Here is a 22,453-nt window from a genome sequence, read left to right on the forward strand (position 1 = left end):
CTAAAATTAATCCTAGATGAACTATAGTAAGATGATATTATGAACAAAAGAGTGTTAATTGTAAAAAGTCTAATCTTTACTTTAATTAACATCTTTTAATTTAATCCACCCTCAAAAAATAATGTTTAAGAGTTAAACAGTAAAAACCCTGCTTAATTGGAGTTTTTGGCAGGTGAAGAAGGTTGGAAGAGTGGCGAGAGCAATTTGCATAACGAGCCATCCAATTCCGAACACCAAAACCCTTCCGTTTACTTAACAACATCAGGTCAACTCTGGTCAACATAAATTTGAGAAAGTCATACATAACAAAGCAAGCGGTTTTGGTCAACAGAAGTTTAGTTGAAGTTCTTATGGATCAAAATATCTAGAACCTTTCGTTTCTCTCTCTCAAACTTAGAGTAGTAAATTGAAAAACTAGGTAGATTATTTAGACTGAAGCATTTATTACTATATTAGTTAAGTTCCTTCTTTTATTATTATTATTACCATAATTGTAAGCAACCTTGATTTTTTTATTCTTATTTACATACCAATATGAGAAATAGAATTAGTATAAAAAAAAACTAAAAGTAAGAAATTTCCTTAATCGAATGAGCTAGCTCAATTTTGGAAGCGTCAAGGAAACGACAGCGAAGGCCAACTCCTCCTTGTTTCCTCCTTTTTCTCCCAATGCCATGTTGATTGTTGAAGATTCAACTCCGCTCGGTGCAGCGGCAGTAATCTCCACCACACTTCCCTAAGTCCTCATCGATCGCCTTTTTCTTCCTCCGCCTCCTCCGTGTTGATCAGGCCATCGTGGTACGCTCGCTGTCTATTGCTTCGTTTTGTAGATGAAATCACTGAAAAAGATTTGGTCGTGAAAAGAGATGAGATTTGGGGTGAACGCACGTTTCTTCATCTCTTTCTTTTCTCCGGATTTAAAGTTTGCTTGTTTTTTTTGTGACTCCCGTTGCTAAAAAGGTGTTCTTTGTTTACTTCTATGCGAAAGAAAAACATCTTTTTTGTCGTTTAGGTTTTGGAACTAACGAATTGGTATTTTTCATCGGGAGCATAGTAGAATTCTCCAAGAAAGCTCTCACTTTTCAAAGATTTGATTTTTAATCTACTTTCTAGGGAACTGATTACGTGTGATTCAATTGTTCCAGGTTGACGATATTGTTGCTGACTGCTAAGGTTCTTACAATTGTTCGGCTGACGCTGGGACATGGCTCAATTGTTGCAGCATCAAGATTCGAATTTATTATGCAATAAAAATCACTTGGGGTGTATGCCAGGCTTACTCCAATATCTTGATCACCACAATCTTTATGCAAAGAAGTCACTCAAGCACAGCGAGTCTGGCGATGCCAAACAACTATGGGGTACGAGACTTAGACCTTGTGCTGGATTCGTTTTTCAGTACTATTGATACTTTTCTGGTTTAGTATAGACCCTTTCAAATGAATTAGGTGCTTCTACGGCAGAGCAGGGATAAAGAATAGATAGAGTTGTATATGAGAGGGTTTTTTTAACTTTGTACAACAACCAAGCAACTGTATATAAGAAATTTGAAGGTTATCATCTATGTTTTCCCTGCTACAACACAGCCAGAGGTTCCAAGGTTTTTCATGGACGAACAGATCAAACAATTTGGTTGGTAGAGGTTTCATCCTAGCCTTACAGAGGAATGAATTACAAGCAAATTGAACTGTTACAAGTTAGGCATTAGAACCTTCAACAACAAGATTGTTATACTTAAAAAGTCTATACTTAATATTGCTATTAGGATTAATCAAATAATGTGTAATCTTCCATGCCAATGTATGGAAATCCCTGTTTTACCTTTAAATGCTAAATTATTCCAGTCAGCAAGAGCAAGCCTGCAGGGAAAAAAATCCATCAGTATGATCCTTTATGCCATAAACATTTGTGGAATTCTGAGTTGTCTTACCTTTATATAGGCCCTCAGCATCAGACATGATTTATTGTGGATTATTTTGGATTCTGAGGCAAGTTTGATTAGTTGGACTTCTTGTAGGTCAAGCTTCTTGGGGAAAAAAAATAAGAATTTAGGAATTTAGCAGTCACAAGGTCTCACTCTTGGTGTTACTGATTTATAAGGTCTCACACTCTCACTCTTCTTGATGTTACTTATTTTATAACTTTTTTGTTTCTTTTATCTTGTCCGAGATGGTAAAGAAGGTTCAATAAGCACCATAATCATCTCTAGCCCCTAGATAATACCCCATTACTAGCAATGAGGGGAGTTGACTATTATGGCGCATTTGGTTCATTGGACTAGTTGCTCTATTCCCTTTGAATTCTCATGAACTAGGTACTCCTATATTTGGTTATAAAAATAAACTTATAATACCAATTCCCATCCAATCATGATTGTCTAATCATCCTTTTGGCTATTCATTATTGTATTGTTGATCGAGCTGGACAACTGAGCTATCCGGAAGGGCCAGTCTAGTTGGACAGTGATGGGTTAGCTAAATGAGTTGGACAAAACATTTCATATAGCTGTATTTTGTGGTTGTGAAAGCTATTCTTTGTCAATTACTTATAGCATATATTCCATTGCATGAACCAAATTAAGGCATTGGTATTCCTATAATCCTATTCCACTTTTTAACAATTCATTCTCTAGGAAAAGTTATTCCATTCATTATCTGCAGATTTTACTGTTAGTTTATAGATCAAGTACATGTCATAATTATAAAAAGATACTATAGCTGTAAAATTATTATTTTATGAGGAATTAAGAGTGTTGAAATTATTGAACGAGATTATTACAATAAAAGTGTAGAAAAATAGCCCTTCATGTATGTTTTTCCATTAGTGTAGCTTTGAACACAAAATGAACACCAATATCAGTGCTTGAGAAAACAAATTCGGTTTATATGTGAATTTTGTAAAGCAGATTGGAGTGCTGAGTTCTATCGACTAGAGCAACAAACCCTTATGCTCATAGTATGGAAAAAAGTTTTTTGATCATTCATTGTTGTACACAAGCATTTTTTTAGTCACAATACAATCCAAAATGATAATTCGTATCATGTGTAATGGTATAAATCTAGGTAAAGAAACTACTGTGTTATTACATGTCTGCTTTACTTCATATTTGTAAATTTCATAATGCCTTTATTTGACACTGTTAAATGCTTAATTTGGAATCTTTATCTGCATGCCAATATGTCATTTAGTACAAACCCATTAATGTTACTTTCTCTATGTTCTTATATTTTGAAAATACCTTTTCACAGATTACTGCCACAAATCTCATGTTGTGTTTGATTAATATTACTTCTTAATGCAGGCAAGAAAGGTGCAAGGTTCTATCTCCCATTAACTAACCATCAAAATGATGAGTCATCTGGAGCAGCCGACTTGATGGTAAATTTATGAATGCAATACTGTAAAATTTTTGGTAAAATGTCTTAGTTTATCTGGCACTGTATAATATCTACTAACTATGTTATTTCTAGCTCTTATTTGTCCATTAGTGGTCCATTTGATGTGCGTCGATTTCTTGTTTCCATATCATGTAGCCCACTATTTTATAGAAATTCATCCTCCCAAAACTCTTTTGCATTATCTTGGTAGAGCAAGTGTTTGAAACAGTATCTGCATCCTAAGTCATATAATATTTCGATTTCACTGCATCTCTGGTTGGAGTTTGCCAGCTTTATGCAGTTGTGCTTGTACAAACTGAGATATGTGGTCTACATCAAATTTTCAAATAGCACAATAGGTATCTTCACTATAAAGAGATTAAAGAGAGTGAAATAGATAGGTCGTCAACACTTTCCTTGTGCTCAACTGTTTCTCATGCGATTGATTTCCTAGCTATGTTACTGGGATTCAAATACCAATACTAACCGACATGAGTGTGGATCTAAGCATCTAATATGACTTACTATGGCATACAAAGAATCCAAGCATCAAAGTTCCTAGTGCCAAACTGCTGAACATTTTGTAATACTTTGTGATGGCTTTACTAGAATAGATGAAGCTGGCATGTGCAGACAAAGCAGTTGTCTTTTTTAGTTCTCAGTTTCGTTCTTTAAGTGCTTTTACTTTCTTGCTCTTGAAACAGTGTTTGTACTTTTATGTTGCGTTTGTGATTGCAGAAGGATATTTTGTTCTCAACTAAAAAAAGCGAATATTTACTGGATTTCTTCCATAGCACAATGCAAGGATTGATGACTGTTAAACTAGATGGCTTCAAATAGTATTGTTTATCGTTCAGTTCATGTTCTCAACGTGCTATCATATGGCTATCAAGAAATTTGCTTGGCAAGTTTTGTTGTCAGATTTACTTATTTCTATAACCACACGAATATCAATAGTTTTGGGGATTGCAGACATGTGCATTAGATAATTTCAATATTTTCTGGACTTTCATGTGCTAAAAATAGAGGGAGAAAACAAAATTTTATCCTTACTCGCTTATTTATACTTCTGCTTCACATATGAACTTGTTCATGGTTTCTTCTTAGCATATATTTGAGTAAGTGCACCATATTTGTTGCCCTTGTCTATCTCTTCGACTAGTAGTCTGGTCGATGGATGTGTTTTTATTCCTTTCTGTCGATGGACTCTTTCATGTTTGAGCTTTTAATGATGCCAGGTTAGTAAAAGAAATTCAGGAAAAGCCCTTAGGGATCTGATATTGAAAAAGTTGTTTGGGAAGCTACAGCCTAAACAGAAAATGCTTCCGGTAACCCCACATCTGCTGCGCACATTTTCCATTCATCACTTGGAATGTGATGACTATATTCTTCCAGAGGAAGTGACTATTAGGAATGAAACAGTCGTCGAACTGCAGATGTCTGACTCTCAACCTATTCAGCAAGATCAACTTTTTGAAAACGAAATCAACTCCAAAATTTGTGGATCAGCTAACATTGTAAAACACGTTGGCCATGAGGAGCTAGTTGAGCTTGGACGTCATTTAACTGAAGAACAGGCTATTGATAAGGAAAAACTGCATGCAGCATGTGAAGCATTCTCGAAGAAAAATGAATTGGCTACCAAGGAGAATGGAGAGCTGCATTTGAAACTTCAGGAAGACCCAAATTCTGTTCTAGAGAATTGTTCACCAGACAGTCAGACATCCAATTCAGTTAAAAGACTTAACGACTCTGATTCATTTCCAACTCAGTTGTTAGGTACAGAAGGAAGAAAGCGTGGTAAGAGTAATCAAATTGCATCCAAGGTGAATCCTCGGATTTCAATGGATGGGTTGCTCCATAAGATCCCCTATGGAGAGAAGGCATCCAGGGAAGCATTAAAGAGAAAGCTGTTTCGGTCTGCCTCAGCCAAATCAGATGGGGAGAAAGTGCACCATAAAACCATTCATAGATCTCGTTCTCTTACTGAATCATTGGATCAGTATTCTAGTTTGCTAAATTCCTGTTCAGTCAGAGAAAGCAAAATGGCATCTGAGTCCTTAAACTCGATTAGCAAACACAGCAGCTTGCAGGACAGGGATGAAGTAAAAAATTATAAAAGACTTCTTTCTAATCCTGAATATGGATCTTACCATTCGGATAAGAAAATTCAGAAGGGACTTTTCAGGGCATCTCTATCATTAAATGAATCAGCAGGCAGTCAACTGGATGTTGATGGTGTCATTGATACATATGGTTTTGCTGAGTCAAAGTTAGTCGAGTCCCCTCTTCATGTGGCTGTCAAAATGGAAACTACTAAATCTGCATACCGAATTGCTAACATGAATTTTTGTGAGCTAGCTGATGAACAACCTTTGGCAAACATTACTGAACCTGAGCATGGTGAAGAGTTTAAAATCACAGAGACAACGGATGAGCACGGTATCCATTTTCAGCTTCCTAAGAATTCATTATTGAGTAGTGAGTTTTACCAGATTGAACAACCTGAATTTTCAGGTTCAAATGAAAGGGAAACAACAATGCTTCCATGGACAAGCTGCCAAGGGTACCTGAAACATATCCAAGTGCCGAACCAATAAAACTTGACCCATGTTTTGAGGAAGAAATTGCGAACTCATCAAAATATATAATTTCACAAGGTAAGTTATTTACAAAACAAAAAATATTTGGCATAGAAAGTTCTTCTTTCGCTGAAAATGCTTTCCATTAAATTTCTTTTGCAAAATATTCACAACCAAGTGCTAATCAAATAATGGCATTTCCAAATTTCAAATTTACAATAAATTCATTTTTTGCTCTTATCTGTTAGTTAGCTTTTAGATAACACAAATGGTTGAGAGATTTCCATTTTTGCAATTCTTTAACTACCTTATACATTTCCCTTAAACAGATTCTATACTTGAGAGCCTCCATTTTAAGGAGCTCACGGCATTGCCAGAATTATTGAACTCTATGGATGTTTGCGTCTCTTCTGGTGCTCAAACTACTGCATCCAGTTCCAATAGTGAAGCGCCAGATGGAATTTCTATTTCCGATTCATTTTACATTAAATTGGATCAAGAAGACGAGGTTGAGTTCAAATACCTTAGGGATATTTTGATGAAGTCCAATATCAATAGTTCAGAGTTTATCGAAGAATGGTATCCTCAGTACCAGCCACATGACCCTTCTCTTTTCGGGAAAGTGATCGACACATTCCATGAATCTGAAACTGTATCCCTTGATCATCTGCTTCTAACTGATCTGATAAACGAAGTGTTTCTTGAGACCTATGAAAAATCTTTCCTTCAGAATTGGTTCTTGCGCATACATCATAACCCAAGGACAGTTCCTTTGGGCCATCATGTTCTCAAGGAAGTCTGGATAAAGGTTAGCAAACTTCTTAATTTGCAAAGGCAGTTGAATCACACGCTCAAAAATGCCATGGCACAAGATTCTGCGAACGACAACCGGTGGTTGAACTTACAGTGGGAAACTGAGGCCGCAGGAATGGAGTTGGAGTGCCTTGTACTGGGTGATTTGCTAGATGAACTGCTGCTCGAGCTTATTGATATTTGAACTTGTTAACCAATTTGGTTTCTTATTTGTAGATCCATGGTTCTTTGTATCATATGCAGAATGTAACATAGTTCATACCAATACTCATACAATGGTTGTTTTGTTTTGTTTCGGAAAAAAAAAATTGTTGATAAATCATGTAAATTCAAGTAGAAATGACGCACACTTTCCTGTTTTTATTTATGCAGTTATAATAATTTTAGTTGATATTATATATAACAGCTACTCATCAACTGCTCATCACGTGCCAGAAGATTGGGATAAATGGGCCAGATAAAAATGGGCCGGGCCGCAAGAGGAGCACTCTTCCCCACCGACCCATTTATGGGTGGGGACCACGACAAGTAAAGTAAAAGGAGAACAGAGACGGTGGTGGAGGGCGTGTAAAGAACCGGGTGGCCCGTGATAAGGGATGGAATGCGACGCCTCGGTCCTCGCCGGCGCTTCGGTTTTCTTTATCTCATCCAATGGGCCCCACTTTTACGATCGACACCAGTTTTTGCCTACCGAAACCATGTACCACAAACCTCCGCACCCGAGATTCGCACCGGAACTTGAGATTCGTGCAGATCTTCGATCGGACGTCGATGTTTAGATCTTCAAACCCTTGCGATTGATCTTGGACGTTGAATTCCACCGAGGAGAAAACCTCCAGGTTCGGATTCCCTATATATTTGTGTGCCTGTGTCCTTTTCTCGAGGAACCTGGTTTAGGTCTCATCGTCGTCGCTTCTGTTTGTGTGCGGATAATGGCCCGGAAGTTTTTCGTCGGTGGCAACTGGAAATGCGTAATCCTCCATTATTTTTTATTTTGTTTAGATCGGCGCCGGTTCATTACGGAACTTAGATCTTAGTTTGATTTTGGCCTGTCAGAATCTCAAGGGTGTAGTGAGCGTTCTGATTATTATGGATCCCTCATCTTGAAGCTAGTTGTAGTTGATTTGGTTGGATTTGTTTGGATCCATCTCAATTTTAATTGTTTCTGACGATTTTAGCGAGTTTGAACTTTCGATTTGGAGGAACTATGGGCCTTCCTTGCGAATCTTTCGTTCTTCCCCCTTTTGCTCTCTACTTTGATTTTAGATTCCAGCAAATCATTTTTTTTTGATGGGTAATGATTAAAATAAAATGTTGTATTGTCCTTGTTTCTGCAGAATGGGACGAGCGAGGAGGTCCAGAAAATTGTCAGTACACTGAATGATGGAAAAATTGAATCGCCTGAAGCTGTTGGTATGATCGTGATTCTCGTCTCAATTGTATATTTTGAAATTGTTTGGAAATTATAGCATGCTAGCTGACTATTCGGATGCTTGTGGAGTATGTGCCTTTTGACTAATTTGATAGGGGAAGGGAAAGGGATGTCGTTGTTACTCGTTTCATTATTATTATTACAACTTTTGTATGATGATAATGAACATTTGAGTACTGCCACCTGAACTACAGATTGAACATCGTGGTAATATCAACCTAACATTGTCTGTATGGTTCATTCATGCCATGAGCTTAGCTGTTCACTATGAAAGCTGGTTTGTGTGTTCTGGGTGGATGAATAACATTGTCTGTGTAGTTCTTTCATGCCAATGAACTTAGCTGGTTTACTATGAACGCTGGTTTGTGTGTCTGGATGGAGGAATATATTATCAATTGTCACAGTTCCTCTAAATTAACACATGATTCAAAATTCATTTTCAACTGAGTATATATATTATGGAATTTTAATATCTAGATTCTTACTTAAATTTTTAAACTTATCATGATGAGCGTCAAGTGAATAATATACAAAACATAGGTTTTCCTCTTTGTCATCACTTAGCTTTTTTTACGGTCAATATTATCATATATGAATCCTTGTATTTGTCATCTCTGCAGAGGTTGTGGTTAGCCCACCATTTGTGTTTCTCCCTCTTGTGAAAAGTTCGTTGCGCCCAGATTTCCATGTTGCGGCACAAAATTGTTGGGTGAAGAAAGGGGGTGCTTTCACTGGTGAGATCAGGTATGAGTTTTTCTTGGTTGACTATTATTTTGTATAATGGATGTTTAAAGAAAAAGTTAAGTTGATGGTGTCTTCTTCATGATTTATAATTGGAAAAAAATTGATATTAGTTTGCTTCCTTTTGGAAAAGGTAAAAACACAATAAGGGTTTGTGCACCTAAGGTTCTCTTTTTGTGAGTCTCTTCTGAGTTGTATATCTAATTCGAATAAACTTCTCTGTGCAGTGCTGAGATGCTTGTAAACCTTGGCATTCCTTGGGTTATTATTGGACACTCAGAAAGGAGGCTTTTGTTAAATGAATCAAATGAGGTGATTTTCTTGATTTCATTGCTTATATATAGTTTTTTTTTCTAAAAATTTGCTAATTGAGGGATCAAATCCATGAAGTGCTGAATAAAAGTTTATGTGAAATTTAAACTAAGACTGTGAAGTGTTAACTTATTTTGATTCACTTGTTATTTGGTTGAATATTCTTGCAATGCCTTGAAACTGTTTCTTTTCTAGAATTTCTGGACTTATGTTTCTTATAACTATCTTCTTGTTACCTAAGATGCTTATTGCTAAAATCTTTGAAGTGTTCATAATAGTTTTGTTCTAATGTATAGCTTCTTAATTATATTTGGTTTTCCGGCTCAGTTTGTTGGGGACAAGGTTGCCTATGCACTCTCTAAAGGTTTAAAGGTCATTGCTTGTGTTGGTGAGACACTTGAGCAACGTGAATCAGGATCCACCTTGGAAGTTGTTGCTGCACAAACAAAAGCTATTGCAGGTATCCTACACATTTTATAAACCGTGTTATTTTGCCTTCGCAATTGGTTTTGACTGCATGCTCAAGCTAAGACAATTTGCATATATTTTGAATTAGCTGTTCTCACTTGAGTGGTGCAGCTGCTTTACCCTTCAGCGATCCTAGAATAGGTTTGCATGGTCCACTAGATCAGTTATCTGATACTGTTTGATAAATGACTAGCCAGACCTAGGTTTCTAAGTTCTTTACACATTTTGCACACGTTTTCTTGGCAACACAATCAGTTCAGAGCCCAAGCCTGATGCCAACAAGAAGAGCAGCTAAGCTCTTTGAAACAGTTTTAATGTTAGGTCTTGGATAATTTGAAGTATAATAGCATGACATGAGTCTCACAGATTAGCAATATGTTCTCTTCTGTTGCATGAACCTCATCCACCATTTGGTTGATCAAACTAAAGAGGGAACTTAGTGTAATTCATCCTATGTAGATGAGAAAAAAAAATCGAAATTCTGCAGTCAGTTATGTACTGTTTTTTTAGGCTATCTGCTTATATAGCATCATCCTTCCATTCCCAAGCTAATAGACTGGAAAATGAAAAGAAAAAAAACATTGATGTATTAGAAGATAATATAAACATGATGGAATCTATTATAATAATTGACTAAATGAGTTGTAAGTGTATTTGATTACAAAGATAACCGACTCTAATCAGTTTGGTTTACTTGTAAGTCTCCTGTTGTCTTGTCATTTATCATTTGCTTCTACATAAACTATGAATCTCTTACTAATTTTGGTTTCTGTCGCGACCATCCATTTACGTTAACATTGATTCGGATTAATCGTAGGTGGGTAACCGAACCAGCGGGAAGGACAAAGTTGACGCTCCTGAAGGCAGCTGGACTTGTGACAAATGCAACAATCTCAACTACCCATTCCGCAACATGTGCAACAGGAAAGGATGTGGAAGTGAGAAACCCTCCTCATCCAGCAAATAGCTGTGAGAAGGAATGCCTCCCTCTTCGCACTGTCTATGCTTCATGAAGTTGGATCACCCATTGCAATGTAGTTAATATTATCGTCAGTATTTGCTGCCTATGTATGTTTTACATTTGCTAGTTGCCTACAGTTTTAAGACATGCAAACCTGGCAAACTGTAGCTGTCAAAGAGCTTAGAACAACTATGTTCACCTTGTTTAGTTGTATTTTTTGGCTGGCTTTAAAGTTTATCTTCACAAGGCACAATTTATGTTCATAGTGCTTGAATCTTATCGCAAGTGTTGGTAGTGTTGTTAAAGCTATCACAATTGTCGTTCTAGTAAAAAGTTATCTCATACAGTTGATTTCACGATTATATGTAAAGAGATAAATTGAGAAGTTATAATTGATCCTGATGGAGGAGGATATTATTATTATTTTATTGAGATTCATTTTTATTTATTTTAGTAATTTTGTTTGATTGTAATCAATTTAGTTACATCCCTTTCAAATATAATGGGATGAAGCAATTTATAATTTATTTTATTAAAAAATCATTATGAAACAGTACACAGTTATGGGTACGTGGGGTACATCTGAGGAATAGTATAGGGTTGTCTTCGGAGCATAACTGAGTTGGTTACAATGAAGTTGATTTGCAGAAGAGGGTAAAGGTTTGAATCTCAACGAAGTCGAGCAATATTCTTTTCCGTCATGATCAACTGTAATTTTTTGATTTACCTCTTCACAGATGATCATGGGGCTGCTGGCCTGCTGAGATGACGGATTTCATCTTATGCAGAAAATGAATAGTATAGGGTTATATATTTTTTTCAATTGATAAGACATGACAAATATTTCCTTTTTTTGGGACAAATAATAATTCTATTTGTTTTGCACATAATTTTATCAGATAATTCTATCAGTTATACATTATTATTTTTTAGGGTCGCCACGGTATTCAACTATATTTTATAAAAGAAAACTGAAATAAACATATCACATTTTTAAAAAAATAAAATATAACACTTTATTGGAGTGCAATTATTGTTATGTAAACAAGTTATAAATAATTTTTTATTATATTTTACTTAAATATAATTCTTTGGAGTGACAATTTAGTTCAATATATTTTTGTAAGGATAGAAATTTGAATTTCATAAATTTAAGGCCTCATTGAGTGTTTTTAAAAAAAATAAAAGAGATTTTAAACTTTTAAATAGAATTGAATATTTGATTAAAATTAAATTGAATCAAATTGATTTTTTTTAAACTATTCAAATTAACTGAATTTTTAAATAAAAATCGAACAAATCGAACTAATAAAATATGGAATAATTTGATTTTTAATTAAATTATTAAAATAATTAATTTTTTAAATATTATAAAAAATTTACTAATTAATTAAAGATTTATAAGTTTACTCATCTAAAAATTTATAAATTATTTTTTAAATTAATTTAATTTAATTGAATAAAAAATTTTATAATCGAAATCAAATCAAATTAATTGATTTTTTTAAAAAATAATTAAAATTTTAAAATAATTAAATTGAATTTTTAATCCGATCAATTTAATTGATTTTATTTAAATTAATTAAATTTTTATTAATCCTTATTTCAGTTGGCCATTTTACTACGTTTTCCATATTTTACTAATATCGAGTTCGAAGGCTGGTTACGCTGACGAGGCCAAATATGGAGCGACTTTTTAATTCACTCGAACCGGCCATCCTTCCTTTGCGCCTTGCACTTTCCATATCGGATCCATGGCTTCGTCTAGGGTTTTCTCCTCCCGCCTCTCGACCCTCCTTCTTCGCCGTTCCGCCGCCTCCGCCTCGCCTCCTCTTCCTCCTCTCGACCCACCTCGCCTCCTCATCCACCTGTGCCGCTCATCTTCCCCTGAGTTTCCTTCTTCCCCGGCCGCCCTCTTCCTGCGGCACCTCTCCACCGCCTCCCGCCGGCACCCCTCCTCCCGCCCCCGCACCGTCGATATCGGTGCCCGCGCGCGGCAGCTCCAGAACCGCCGCCTCTTGAACTACGGCCTCACGTTCAGCTGCCTCGCCGGGTTCATCGTCATCGTCCTTAGCACCTTCCAAGACCAGCTCGTGTTCTATATCACCCCTACCCAAGCCATGGAGCAGTTCGCCGCTAACCCCACCAAGAACCGCTTCCGCCTCGGCGGCCTCGTCCTCGAGGGCAGCATCGTCGAGCCCACCTCCACCTCTCCCGAGATGGAGTTCGTCATCACAGATCTCGTCACGGAAATCCTCGTCCGCTTCGAGGGAACCGTCCCCGACCTCTTCCGGGAGGGCCACTCCGCGGTCGTCGAGGGCTTCTTGAGACCTTCCGATGAATCTGATGGGCCGGCCACGCGTGGATCAGTGGTGTCGGAGGCGGCAAGGGCTCAAGACTGTTACTTCAGGGCTGTTGAAGTGCTGGCGAAGCACGATGAAAAGTACATGCCCAAGGAAGTTGCGGAGGCGATCGAGAGGAATAAAAAGCTAATTGAGGCGAAATCTCAAGCAGAAGCCGCAGAGACTACGAGTTGAAAACACATTTCAAATCCAGGTTTATTCTATCAGGACAAATTTTGAATCTTTCAATTGATTATGCTGGTTGGTTGCCACCAACAGATAGATGAAAAAACAAAATCTTATCATGATTTTGTTGTAACTTTTAATTGATCTTCTACGGGTTGAGAATAAAAGAGAATATAATATTTTTGGTTGAGAATAACATAGAATTACAACCTATTTGTCAGATCAATTATGCCTTGCTATCAGTTTTATTCAGTTTTATTCACTTTTATATGACTGAAGTCTGTGTCCTAGAGATCGTTAGGTGTGATAGTAAGCACTATGCTGAACTTTGTTATGTAGAGATTGCGTCGCTTTATGCTCACTTTGTTTTCCTTACTCGTATCAATTTTTAAGCTTTTTGGAAGTTGTATGTTAGATTCAACTTGCTATACAAATTAAAATGCCTCATCATGGTTTATAATTATTTTTGTCAAACTTTCAGTATTAGCCATTTAAATTTATTGTTCCTTTTAGTTGCTAGCATTGTAGTTTTGTTATAATTTTTTTGTGATTAGAAGAATCCTTGTGACTGTTGGTAAAATTAGAAGAATCCTTGTGACTTGTTTTTCTCAAGATGCTACATTCTCATCTGATAATGCTGTTTAGAAATTTGCTACAAAGATGTGAAATTTAAATGATGGGGATGATCATCCTCTCCCACTGTCTCCCAAGTCAGGTGGAGTTTATGAATAGACGCACGGCCATGTTAGAATTGCTTCATAAATTTTTGATATTTTGATGAAATTGAGCCACATCAATGGCATGATATGTTTACTTGTTTTTGTACTATGGTTTCATTTTCATTCCATCATTTTTTTGTCTTTACCTTATTTGCCATAGCTATTTGTCTAGATGCAAAACCTTCCGATGCATAACTGTTTCTCCTAAATTAACTGTACTATGAGTTGTTGGCAATCAAGTGGGAAATTCATCAATTTTCAATATGTTCGTATTTTTTTATCAACATAATGTTTTGTTAATTGTGCTTGTTTTTTCCTGCTTAGTTTAATTTTAACTTACATATTTCTATGTTGTAATTGCTACATCAATTTCTTTTCTAGAACTAATGTTGATTTTGGAGATTTTGCATCTAAAAGCATTAACAAATGCAGATTTACTAATTGCTTGCAATATCAGTACTTGATTGTCATTCCTTTGTCAATAAAAATATATCTAAGAAAATTTGTGACATCAAACCCTTTGGAATCATTAGGTTTTATCTCGAGGAAACTTGTTAGCGCGTATTACAGTTCAAAGAAATAGGTAATAGATAACAGAAGAGCCCATAAAGCTCTGTAATATCATTGCGTTTGGTCTTGTTTATCAGGAAGATGAAGGCATACTTGGTTTCATTGAGGCATTTTGACTGTATTTTTTCCTGTGCACATGGAAATAAGTTATTTTTTTCCTAACACGATAGATATTCTTTGTAAGTTATTGTTGTTTTGTTTCTTGCACTATGGAAACTGTTTGAACTTGCTGACTCAATGATTGGTTTGAACTTGCTCACATATATAAGTTATTGTTTTGAATTTGCTGACTCAATGATTGTTTTGAACTTGCTGACTTACATATATAAGTTATTGTATTAAACTTGCTGACTCAATGATTGTGGAAGCTGTTAGATGTGTAAGTGAAGTTGTTGATGTTGTCATTGTTGCAAAAAGCTTGTTGAAGATTTGAGCAGGAGGTTCAAACATTGCCAAGACTTGTTTTTTCTTGGCATTGATAATTCATATATATAATTTTTACAATTTCATGATTCACGAAAGTTTTTCATTGATCATCAAGATATATCGAGAAGCACGGATAGATTTTGATAGACGGTTCAATGTTATATATTTTTTAAACTCTTCAGGTGTAATGTGTTATAGTAAGATCTGAATCTTTATTATTTAAGAGCTCATTTCATCTTTTACCATCACATCATAGTATCAAGAATTACCATATTATCTTTTGTAATAAAAGATAGAATCTGTTACTCCGGCAGTTCTACATGGTCGTTTCTACAATTATCTATGAGTAGGTAATTGAGAAGTTATAGTTGGTCATGGTAAGGGATGGTTTTTTTTTTTTTACTTCGTTAAGATTCGATCTTTATCCATTATAGTAATATCTCTTTGTAATAACAAACTCAATTTTACTTTGGGGCAACTACTATATCATCTTGCTTTACTTTTGGTAGGCATTGACATGGTTTAATTACCTACTAACATGGTAACCTTAGGATAGATAGCATGTAGTATAAATGTCATTGCAAGTGATAGAATGCTAAGTTAATTCATGTGGTAAAGGATTGAGTTTGACCATTTTAGCTTTCGGGGCATAGTTGGGTTGGTTATGACGAAGCAGATTTATAGAAGAGGGTAAGAGTTCGAATCTTGGTGAACTTGAGCAATATCCTTCTATGTGTGACTAATTGTAGTTTCTTGATTTACCTTCTTATAGTTGATCGTGGAGTCAATCGTGTGGGGTTGTTGGGGTGACAGATTCTATCTTTTATAGAAGAGTTTGACCATTATGTTAAAATCCGATCATCTGAAATTTGGTAAAGATAAAGGCTGAGCATTTTATTAAAACCAGACGGTTGATTTTTTTTTTTGGACTTTATTATTAAAATTGAATAAATTGAATCATTACAAAATCCATTTATTCGTTTGATAATCAAATTAATTAATTTTTAAAGAAATTAAAAAACATTATTTTAAATAAAAATTTAATAGTGTTAATAAAAAATTAATGTTTTTATTATCTATTAAAAATATTATTTAAAATTTAACAATTGAATAAATTGAATTAAAATTTTAAATTAGTTTATTATTTTGATTTAATTGAAGTTTTGCTTACCTTTTATTATAGCATTCTTAATTGCAGATAGAGTTATAAATAAGCCAAGTGGATTTAAGTTTTAAGATATTTGAGTTTGTTTGATTAGGTAAGCAAATTGTGTTTAAAATAAATCAAAATTTTGAAATAATTATTTAAGTTTGATTTGGTTTTTTTTTTATAAGTTTGAGTTTAAATTAGTTGGTTCATTTAGATTTAGATGTTATCAAATTTTTAATTCAAATTTGTTTGAAATTTAGTTTGTTTGATTGTTTTTTAATTTGATAATATAAATTTATTTATTGATTTTAAAAATTTCTATTTAACATGTTGATAAGAGTTTCATGAATAAATATAATTTATAAATACTATTAATGAATGTTGTTCATGAATACTATTTATGAATATTATTCATAAACATTAACGAGTTGAACATATGTATATTCAAGTTTATTTATTTAATTTAATGAATTATTTAAGATTATTTATTTAATTAATTTTATGTGTATAAATAAATATAAGTAAATTTTTATCAAATTAAATATTAAATTTATTTACGAACATTTAATTTATTAAAAAAAATCTTAATAATATTTTTATAGATCTTAATTTTTTATTTATATTTTACATTATATATATACATAATATATTGTATACATCTTCATTATCAATAACTTATTTTATTTTTAACATTTTTTTGAAGGAACACTTCGCCAAACAAGGAGCCACTCCCAACCCTTACTCAACCGGGCTCCCTCCCGTTATGGGAGAGAGCTTTATATTCACGGATAATCACTCTTCTCCACTTGCCTTCGCATTCAAAGATTTATAATTATGAATTAGAGTTGTTAAATAGATCCATTCATAACGGAGCGAGCCAATTCATCATAAACTTTATCATATAATGGGTAGTATGTGTTGCTCTATCAACTTGACAGATTAAATTTTTTTTAATCTAATCCAAAGTGAATTACAAATTAGATGAGTTAACTCACAGGATTTCTCAAAAAATAAAAAAAAAATTTAAAAATTTTAAATTTAGATTATAGTTTAAATGAGTCAAGTTGAAATTTTTAAATTTGAATTACGATTTATATAGTCAAACTCATTAGTCCATTAAATTTTCTACTTTAATTTTAGATTTAAAAAAAATTCAATTAATGGGTCAATCCAAATTTGCCACAAGTCGACCCACACAAATTACGGATTTAGGTTGAGTCAATCCACCTGAATTCACTTTAAAATCAGTTTATAAATTTCAATTCAATTTTATTTAATTATTTAACAGAATAACCAATTCAACGAATTTAATATAAATTGACAGCTCTGTCGGAATCTCCATTTAAACCTAAGTGAAAATTGGAAGACTATTTATATTAATAAAATGAGTGTAGAATGATAAATTAATGCACTTAAATACCAAACTTCTATAACTCTTTATTTCATTTCTAACGACTTCGACCTATTTATTTATTTATTTTGCCTTTATTATTACATATTGAAAGCATGCATGATGGGTAAGCGAAACGATATATTATTAAACTAGCCAATGAAAAAAATTGATACTGAAAATTATGGTTAAATAGATATGTTTGTATCTAAAATTTCTCAATCAACAAAAAAAAGAAATCAATAGCAATGCCAATGAAATTAGTTCCAATCTCACAAAAATAGAGAATTTTTTATTACAAACATATTGAAAAGAATAATCTAAAAGCTTTAGATTTTAAGCTTTTATTTATATATGTAATTTCCATTGTCGAAAAAAATGTTTCTAAATTAAATTTGGAATTAAGTTATTTATAAGAAAAAAATTCCTATTTTATCTTAGATTTTAATTATTTTTTGAAAATATATTTCTTTGTTACTACTGTTGATATATCAGGGTGAGAACAAAATAAAAAGGGCGTCTCAGATTTTACAAATCATCAAGAGGGTTTTTTTTAAAAAAAAAATTAAATGGACACCCTATCATGATTTTATTTTGAAAGAATCTCTTGATGCAGTTTTGTTATAAAAATTATATGACAGTTGCTATATAATATATCTAAGATGAATTTAAAATTTAAAATTTATATAAAATATTAATGTTTTATGAATTTAATATAATTATAGGATATAATTAATTGTGACCAAATAATATTTATTTGAAATATAATAAATGTGATTGAGTCCTCAATATTTATTTTATTCATTAAAATAATATTTTAATTAGGTTATCATTTGGAAAAAAATTAAAATGATATAAAATTATTATTATAAAAATTAGTAATTAACTTTTGCATGATTGTCATTATAAAAGCTACATGCTAACTTGTATACAATCTAGTTGATCAAATAATAAATCTTGGCAAAGTAAACATACTTCTGCGCCGTGATCAACTACAGTTTCTTGATTTACCTTCTCACAAATGATCGTAGGATCGACCGTGTGAAAGGTGGTAGATTCCATCGTTTGCAGAAGAGTGATCAAATAATAAAAGGGTAAATGAGGTATTTACTTGATTTTAACTGTAAATGAGAACCCTATCCATTGAAAGTAGGGAAGGAGTAAATTTATAAGGATAAATAACAGATAAAAATTATTGTGAGGTGTAATAAGAATAACTACGAAACAGAGACAAGTCTATGGAAAAAATAAAATAAAGGGTTAAAAAGCAACATTCACTTACACATGAAAGCAAGAAATGGCACTCCATTCTTCTCACGTGCAATGCACGTGTTTCGGTTGTTGGTCGAACTTGAGATGTGAGTCAAGTGACGGCGTAGGGTCTCCTTTTCCGAAGAACGACCTCGGCCACCATCGTCCGCTGCCAATCTCGCTTGCTTCTCTTCTTCTCCGAAACGAATTCCGGCCGACAGCGCCGGCGATCGAGGCTCGTGTTCGCTTTCTGCCCTCCGGATCCTGTCGCAGCCGGTACTGGATGCCGCTGGAGCACTGGATCGAGTCGCCGTCTCCGTCGTCGTGATCCTGCGATGGGATCGAGGAGCGCTGGTCGGCTTACTCTGATTTCTGGCTGCTGCAGCTGAGATGCGCCCAGATCAGGAAGGCAATCGTCCATCGTTCCTCGACGGAGACCGCGCGATCTCGGAGTTTGAGACCCCAGGGCCCCTCCTGTTCCTCCCCTTGCTCTTCATCCAGGGGGGAGGAATGGATCTCTCCAAGGTTGGGGAGAAGCTATTCAGCTCCGTGCGATCCGCTAGATCTCTCGGGCTTCTTCCCTCCTCTTCTGATCGGCCCGAGGTGAGTGCGAGCTTGGTCTGCTCGAGATTATTGTTTGTCGCCTTACATCTTCAAATTTGTGCAGTGTCAGTTGAGTTTATCACGCAGAATGAGGGCTAGATATTGCTGATTGAGTTTCCTATATTAACTCCGAGCGCTATGCTTAGAATGCCAAAGACAACCTCCAAACCATTTCCCAAATCCGCCTCTACTTCGAGAATGGCTCTTCTACCTTATCGGAGAGCTGCGCCTTCCTATGTCGCCTAGTCGCTCCCACGTTTATTCCCTCACTTTCACCTGCTTGGAATGGCGTACTCCCTTCCATCCACCCCAATACGAATGATTCCTTCTCATGCAATTCTATGGCTCTAAATACGCTCGGGTTGCAAAATATCTAAATCCATACACTTCTATTAGTTGCCAGTAAATTCATGCATAGTGAGAAAAAATTGAGCCCAGATAGGCTTGATAGGATAGAGCTCTGACTGAGGTGAACTTGAAAAAGAACTCATTTGATCATGCCACACCGTTCTGTTGGGGTGTACCAGGTGCGGACAATTGGGATTGAATCCCAGCCTCTGATAAGTAATTCCTAAACTCTCTTAAGAGGTACTCACCACCACGATCAGACCGTAATGTCTTGATACTTTTACCATGATGTTTCTCCACATCAGCCTTGTACTCTTTGAATTTATCAAAGCACTCAGACTTGCGGCGCATCAGGTAAATGTATCCATATCTTGAATAGTCGTCTATAAAAAAAACGAAGTATTCGAAACCACCTCTTGCCTGGATAGTCATAGGACCACACAAATCAGAGTGAACCAGTTCTAACACATCTTTGGCTCTATACCCCTTAGCCTTGAAAGGCCTCTTGGTCATTTTACCTTCTAAGCAGGATTCGCAGGTTGTGAAATTTTCAACCGCCAGTGAACCCAAAGGCCCATCGGCTACCAACCTTTGAATTCTACTTAAGTTAATATGACCTAACCTTAGATGCCAAAGATAAGTTTGGTTCATTTCCGAAGGTTTCTTTCTCTTATTAGAGTTAGAAGATGTGCTATTAGATTCTACTTGTTGCATTGTGAGAGATATTGGATTTAAAATGTATAAATTGCCAACCAATGTACCAGAACAGATATTAACCCTATTTTTCTTAATAATAACTTTATCATCAAAAGAAACAGAATATCCATCCAGAAATAATTTAGAAACTGAAATTAAATTCTTTCTAAAAGTTGGTACATAAAGACAATTTCTTAAAACCAGAATTCTATTTTTATCAAAAGATAAATGGACGTCTCTCACTGCAACAGCTGCCACCTTTGTAGCGTTGCCCATGTAGACGGTAATCTCTCCTTCACGTAATCGTCGGGTTTCCTGGAACCCCTGCAAAGTATTGCAGACATGATCAGTGGCTCATGTTTCAACGACTTAAGAAAAAGATATACCTTTCTTGTTCTCCTTTTTGTGAGGATAATTCGCCTTCCAATGTCTAGACTTCTTGCATGTAAAGCACTTTCCCTTTGGCTTCTTTACACTTGCGTGTGGCCCAGCCACTCGAGGTCCATTCTGTTAGTGAGAGCCCTAGAGCCAATCATGAGATAATTATTGTATGGGCTCGATGTATCATATTTCTACACATATATATAAAGGCATTTTATTATTATACTTACTTGTATTAGTGCCAAATAAACTAAGTATAATAGCGTCCTTGAGTAGTAGGTTCACATCTATATCAATCGATTGGTTGAATCGATAGTGAGATGGTATAGAGAACACTACACTAAACCATTCGTAGTCAAGTATTAACATTCAAGGACAATGTTAATGCATAGAGACTAGCATGTAGGTCAACATGATGACTTGATCTCACAAGTCATGGATATGAGATATCAAGTTGACACATGGGTATGCATTGGAGAATGTATATTGAATGACCCGCCATGAGAAAGTATCATGGATCGTTATATGAGTGTCATATACTTTCTCATGTGACTATTAGTATGACAATTAGTCTTTGGACCTGAAGTCACCATGGTTCCCTACATAAGGAGTTGTATACTTTGGCTTCGTCAAACGTCACCCGTAACTGGGTGGACTATAAAGGCGATTACTGGGTATGTAATGAATTATGTGGAGGGATGTGAGTGATGTAGATGGGATCTATCCCTCCTATATGACGGGAGTGATATCTTCATTCTTGATAGAGTGAGACCACTAAGTGCATGGCCATGCCCAAATGAATCAACATGAGATGTTGAGCTCGTTTGATTAGAGTGAGTCTGCTTGGAGTTTAAGATATAGAATGATTTGAGGATGACACGGTCTATGCCTCGGTTGATCATTCTCATGTCAAGGATAGAAGGACATTATCATATATTGTGAGAGTCACAATTAGTAGTCACAAGGTGATGTTGGATCTCAACATTCACTACAAGAAACTATAAAAATAGCGACGAAATATTAGCGACGAATTTTATTTTCGTTGCTAATGTAACTATTTGCGACGAAAAAAAATTTTCGTCGCTAAAACAAATATTTTGCGACGAAAATGTTATTTCGTTGCTAAATATTAGCGACGAAAGTTGTAAATTCGTCGCTAAATGATTTGTTTGCGGCGAAAATGAATTTTCGTCGCTAACATTTATCGGCAAAAGGATAAAAAATGTCGTTAGCCTTTTTTTTACGACGAAAATGTTATTTCGTTGCTAAATATTAGCGACGAAAGTTGTAAATTCGTCGCAAATGGATAAAAATGTCGTTAGTCTTTTTTTGCGACGAAAATGGTGTTTTCGTCGCTAATCTTTAATATTAGCGACGAAAAACTACGTTCGCCGCTAACCTTCGCCTAAAGCCCTAATCCCATCCCGCGACACTTTCCTATCCCATCCCGCGACACTTTCCTTCCTCTGCACGCACTCCTTTCTCCGACTTAGCTCCGACGCCTCCGCCGTCCGCCGCCTCCGACTAAAGCACAAGCAAAGTCTTCCCAAGGCTCAAACCCTAGAGCCTGAAGATAAAGCTCCGTCGTCCGCCTTCTCTTCCTTGTCCCGCTTCGTCTTCCCAAGGCTCAAACCCTAGAGCAATCGCAGAGGTTGAAGGTGCAATTTGTTTAGTGTTCTTTCGATCCCTCGGTTTCCTCTTCTTG

At 35.3% G+C, this 22,453-nt stretch overlaps 2 protein-coding genes and 1 pseudogene across 2 annotated transcripts; all 3 read left to right on the forward strand.

The window, feature by feature from the left end:
• Positions 1-802: 802 nt before the first annotated feature.
• LOC141824569 (uncharacterized) lies at positions 803-7,050 on the forward strand (annotated as a pseudogene).
• Positions 7,051-7,660: 610 nt separating this feature from the next.
• On the forward strand, positions 7,661-10,692 carry LOC141823144 (triosephosphate isomerase, cytosolic-like). The gene is made up of 7 exons (XM_074710406.1): positions 7,661-7,743; positions 8,110-8,185; positions 8,825-8,948; positions 9,173-9,257; positions 9,585-9,717; positions 9,837-9,901; positions 10,543-10,692. Exons 1-7 carry the CDS (start codon positions 7,705-7,707, stop codon positions 10,690-10,692), a joined length of 672 nt encoding a protein of 223 aa, XP_074566507.1. The 5' UTR covers positions 7,661-7,704.
• Positions 10,693-12,437: 1,745 nt separating this feature from the next.
• On the forward strand, positions 12,438-13,359 carry LOC141823535 (cytochrome c-type biogenesis protein CcmE homolog, mitochondrial-like). Its single transcript, XM_074710834.1, has one exon. The coding sequence runs from the start codon at positions 12,441-12,443 to the stop codon at positions 13,221-13,223; it is 783 nt and encodes a 260-aa protein (XP_074566935.1). The 5' UTR covers positions 12,438-12,440; the 3' UTR covers positions 13,224-13,359.
• Positions 13,360-22,453: the final 9,094 nt, after the last annotated feature.

Source organism: Curcuma longa, chromosome 3 (genome assembly GCF_044706935.1).
Source record: "Curcuma longa cultivar G26 ecotype Majalengka, Jawa Barat chromosome 3, ITB_CL_G26_1.1, whole genome shotgun sequence".
Classification (NCBI taxonomy): Eukaryota; Viridiplantae; Streptophyta; class Magnoliopsida; order Zingiberales; family Zingiberaceae; genus Curcuma; species Curcuma longa.

What these genes read in the sequence shown, in the direction of transcription:
- LOC141823144 (XM_074710406.1), top strand. Translation starts at nt 7,705, where the DNA reads ATGGCCCGGAAGTTTTTCGTCGGTGGCAACTGGAAATGC. An exon ending in TCGGTGGCAACTGGAAATGC is followed by an intron (nt 7,744 to 8,109) that starts GTAATCCTCCAT and finishes TTGTTTCTGCAG; the next exon opens with AATGGGACGAGCGAGGAGGT. An exon ending in TGAATCGCCTGAAGCTGTTG is followed by an intron (nt 8,186 to 8,824) that starts GTATGATCGTGA and finishes TCATCTCTGCAG; the next exon opens with AGGTTGTGGTTAGCCCACCA.
- LOC141823535 (XM_074710834.1), top strand. Translation starts at nt 12,441, where the DNA reads ATGGCTTCGTCTAGGGTTTTCTCCTCCCGCCTCTCGACCCTCCTTCTT.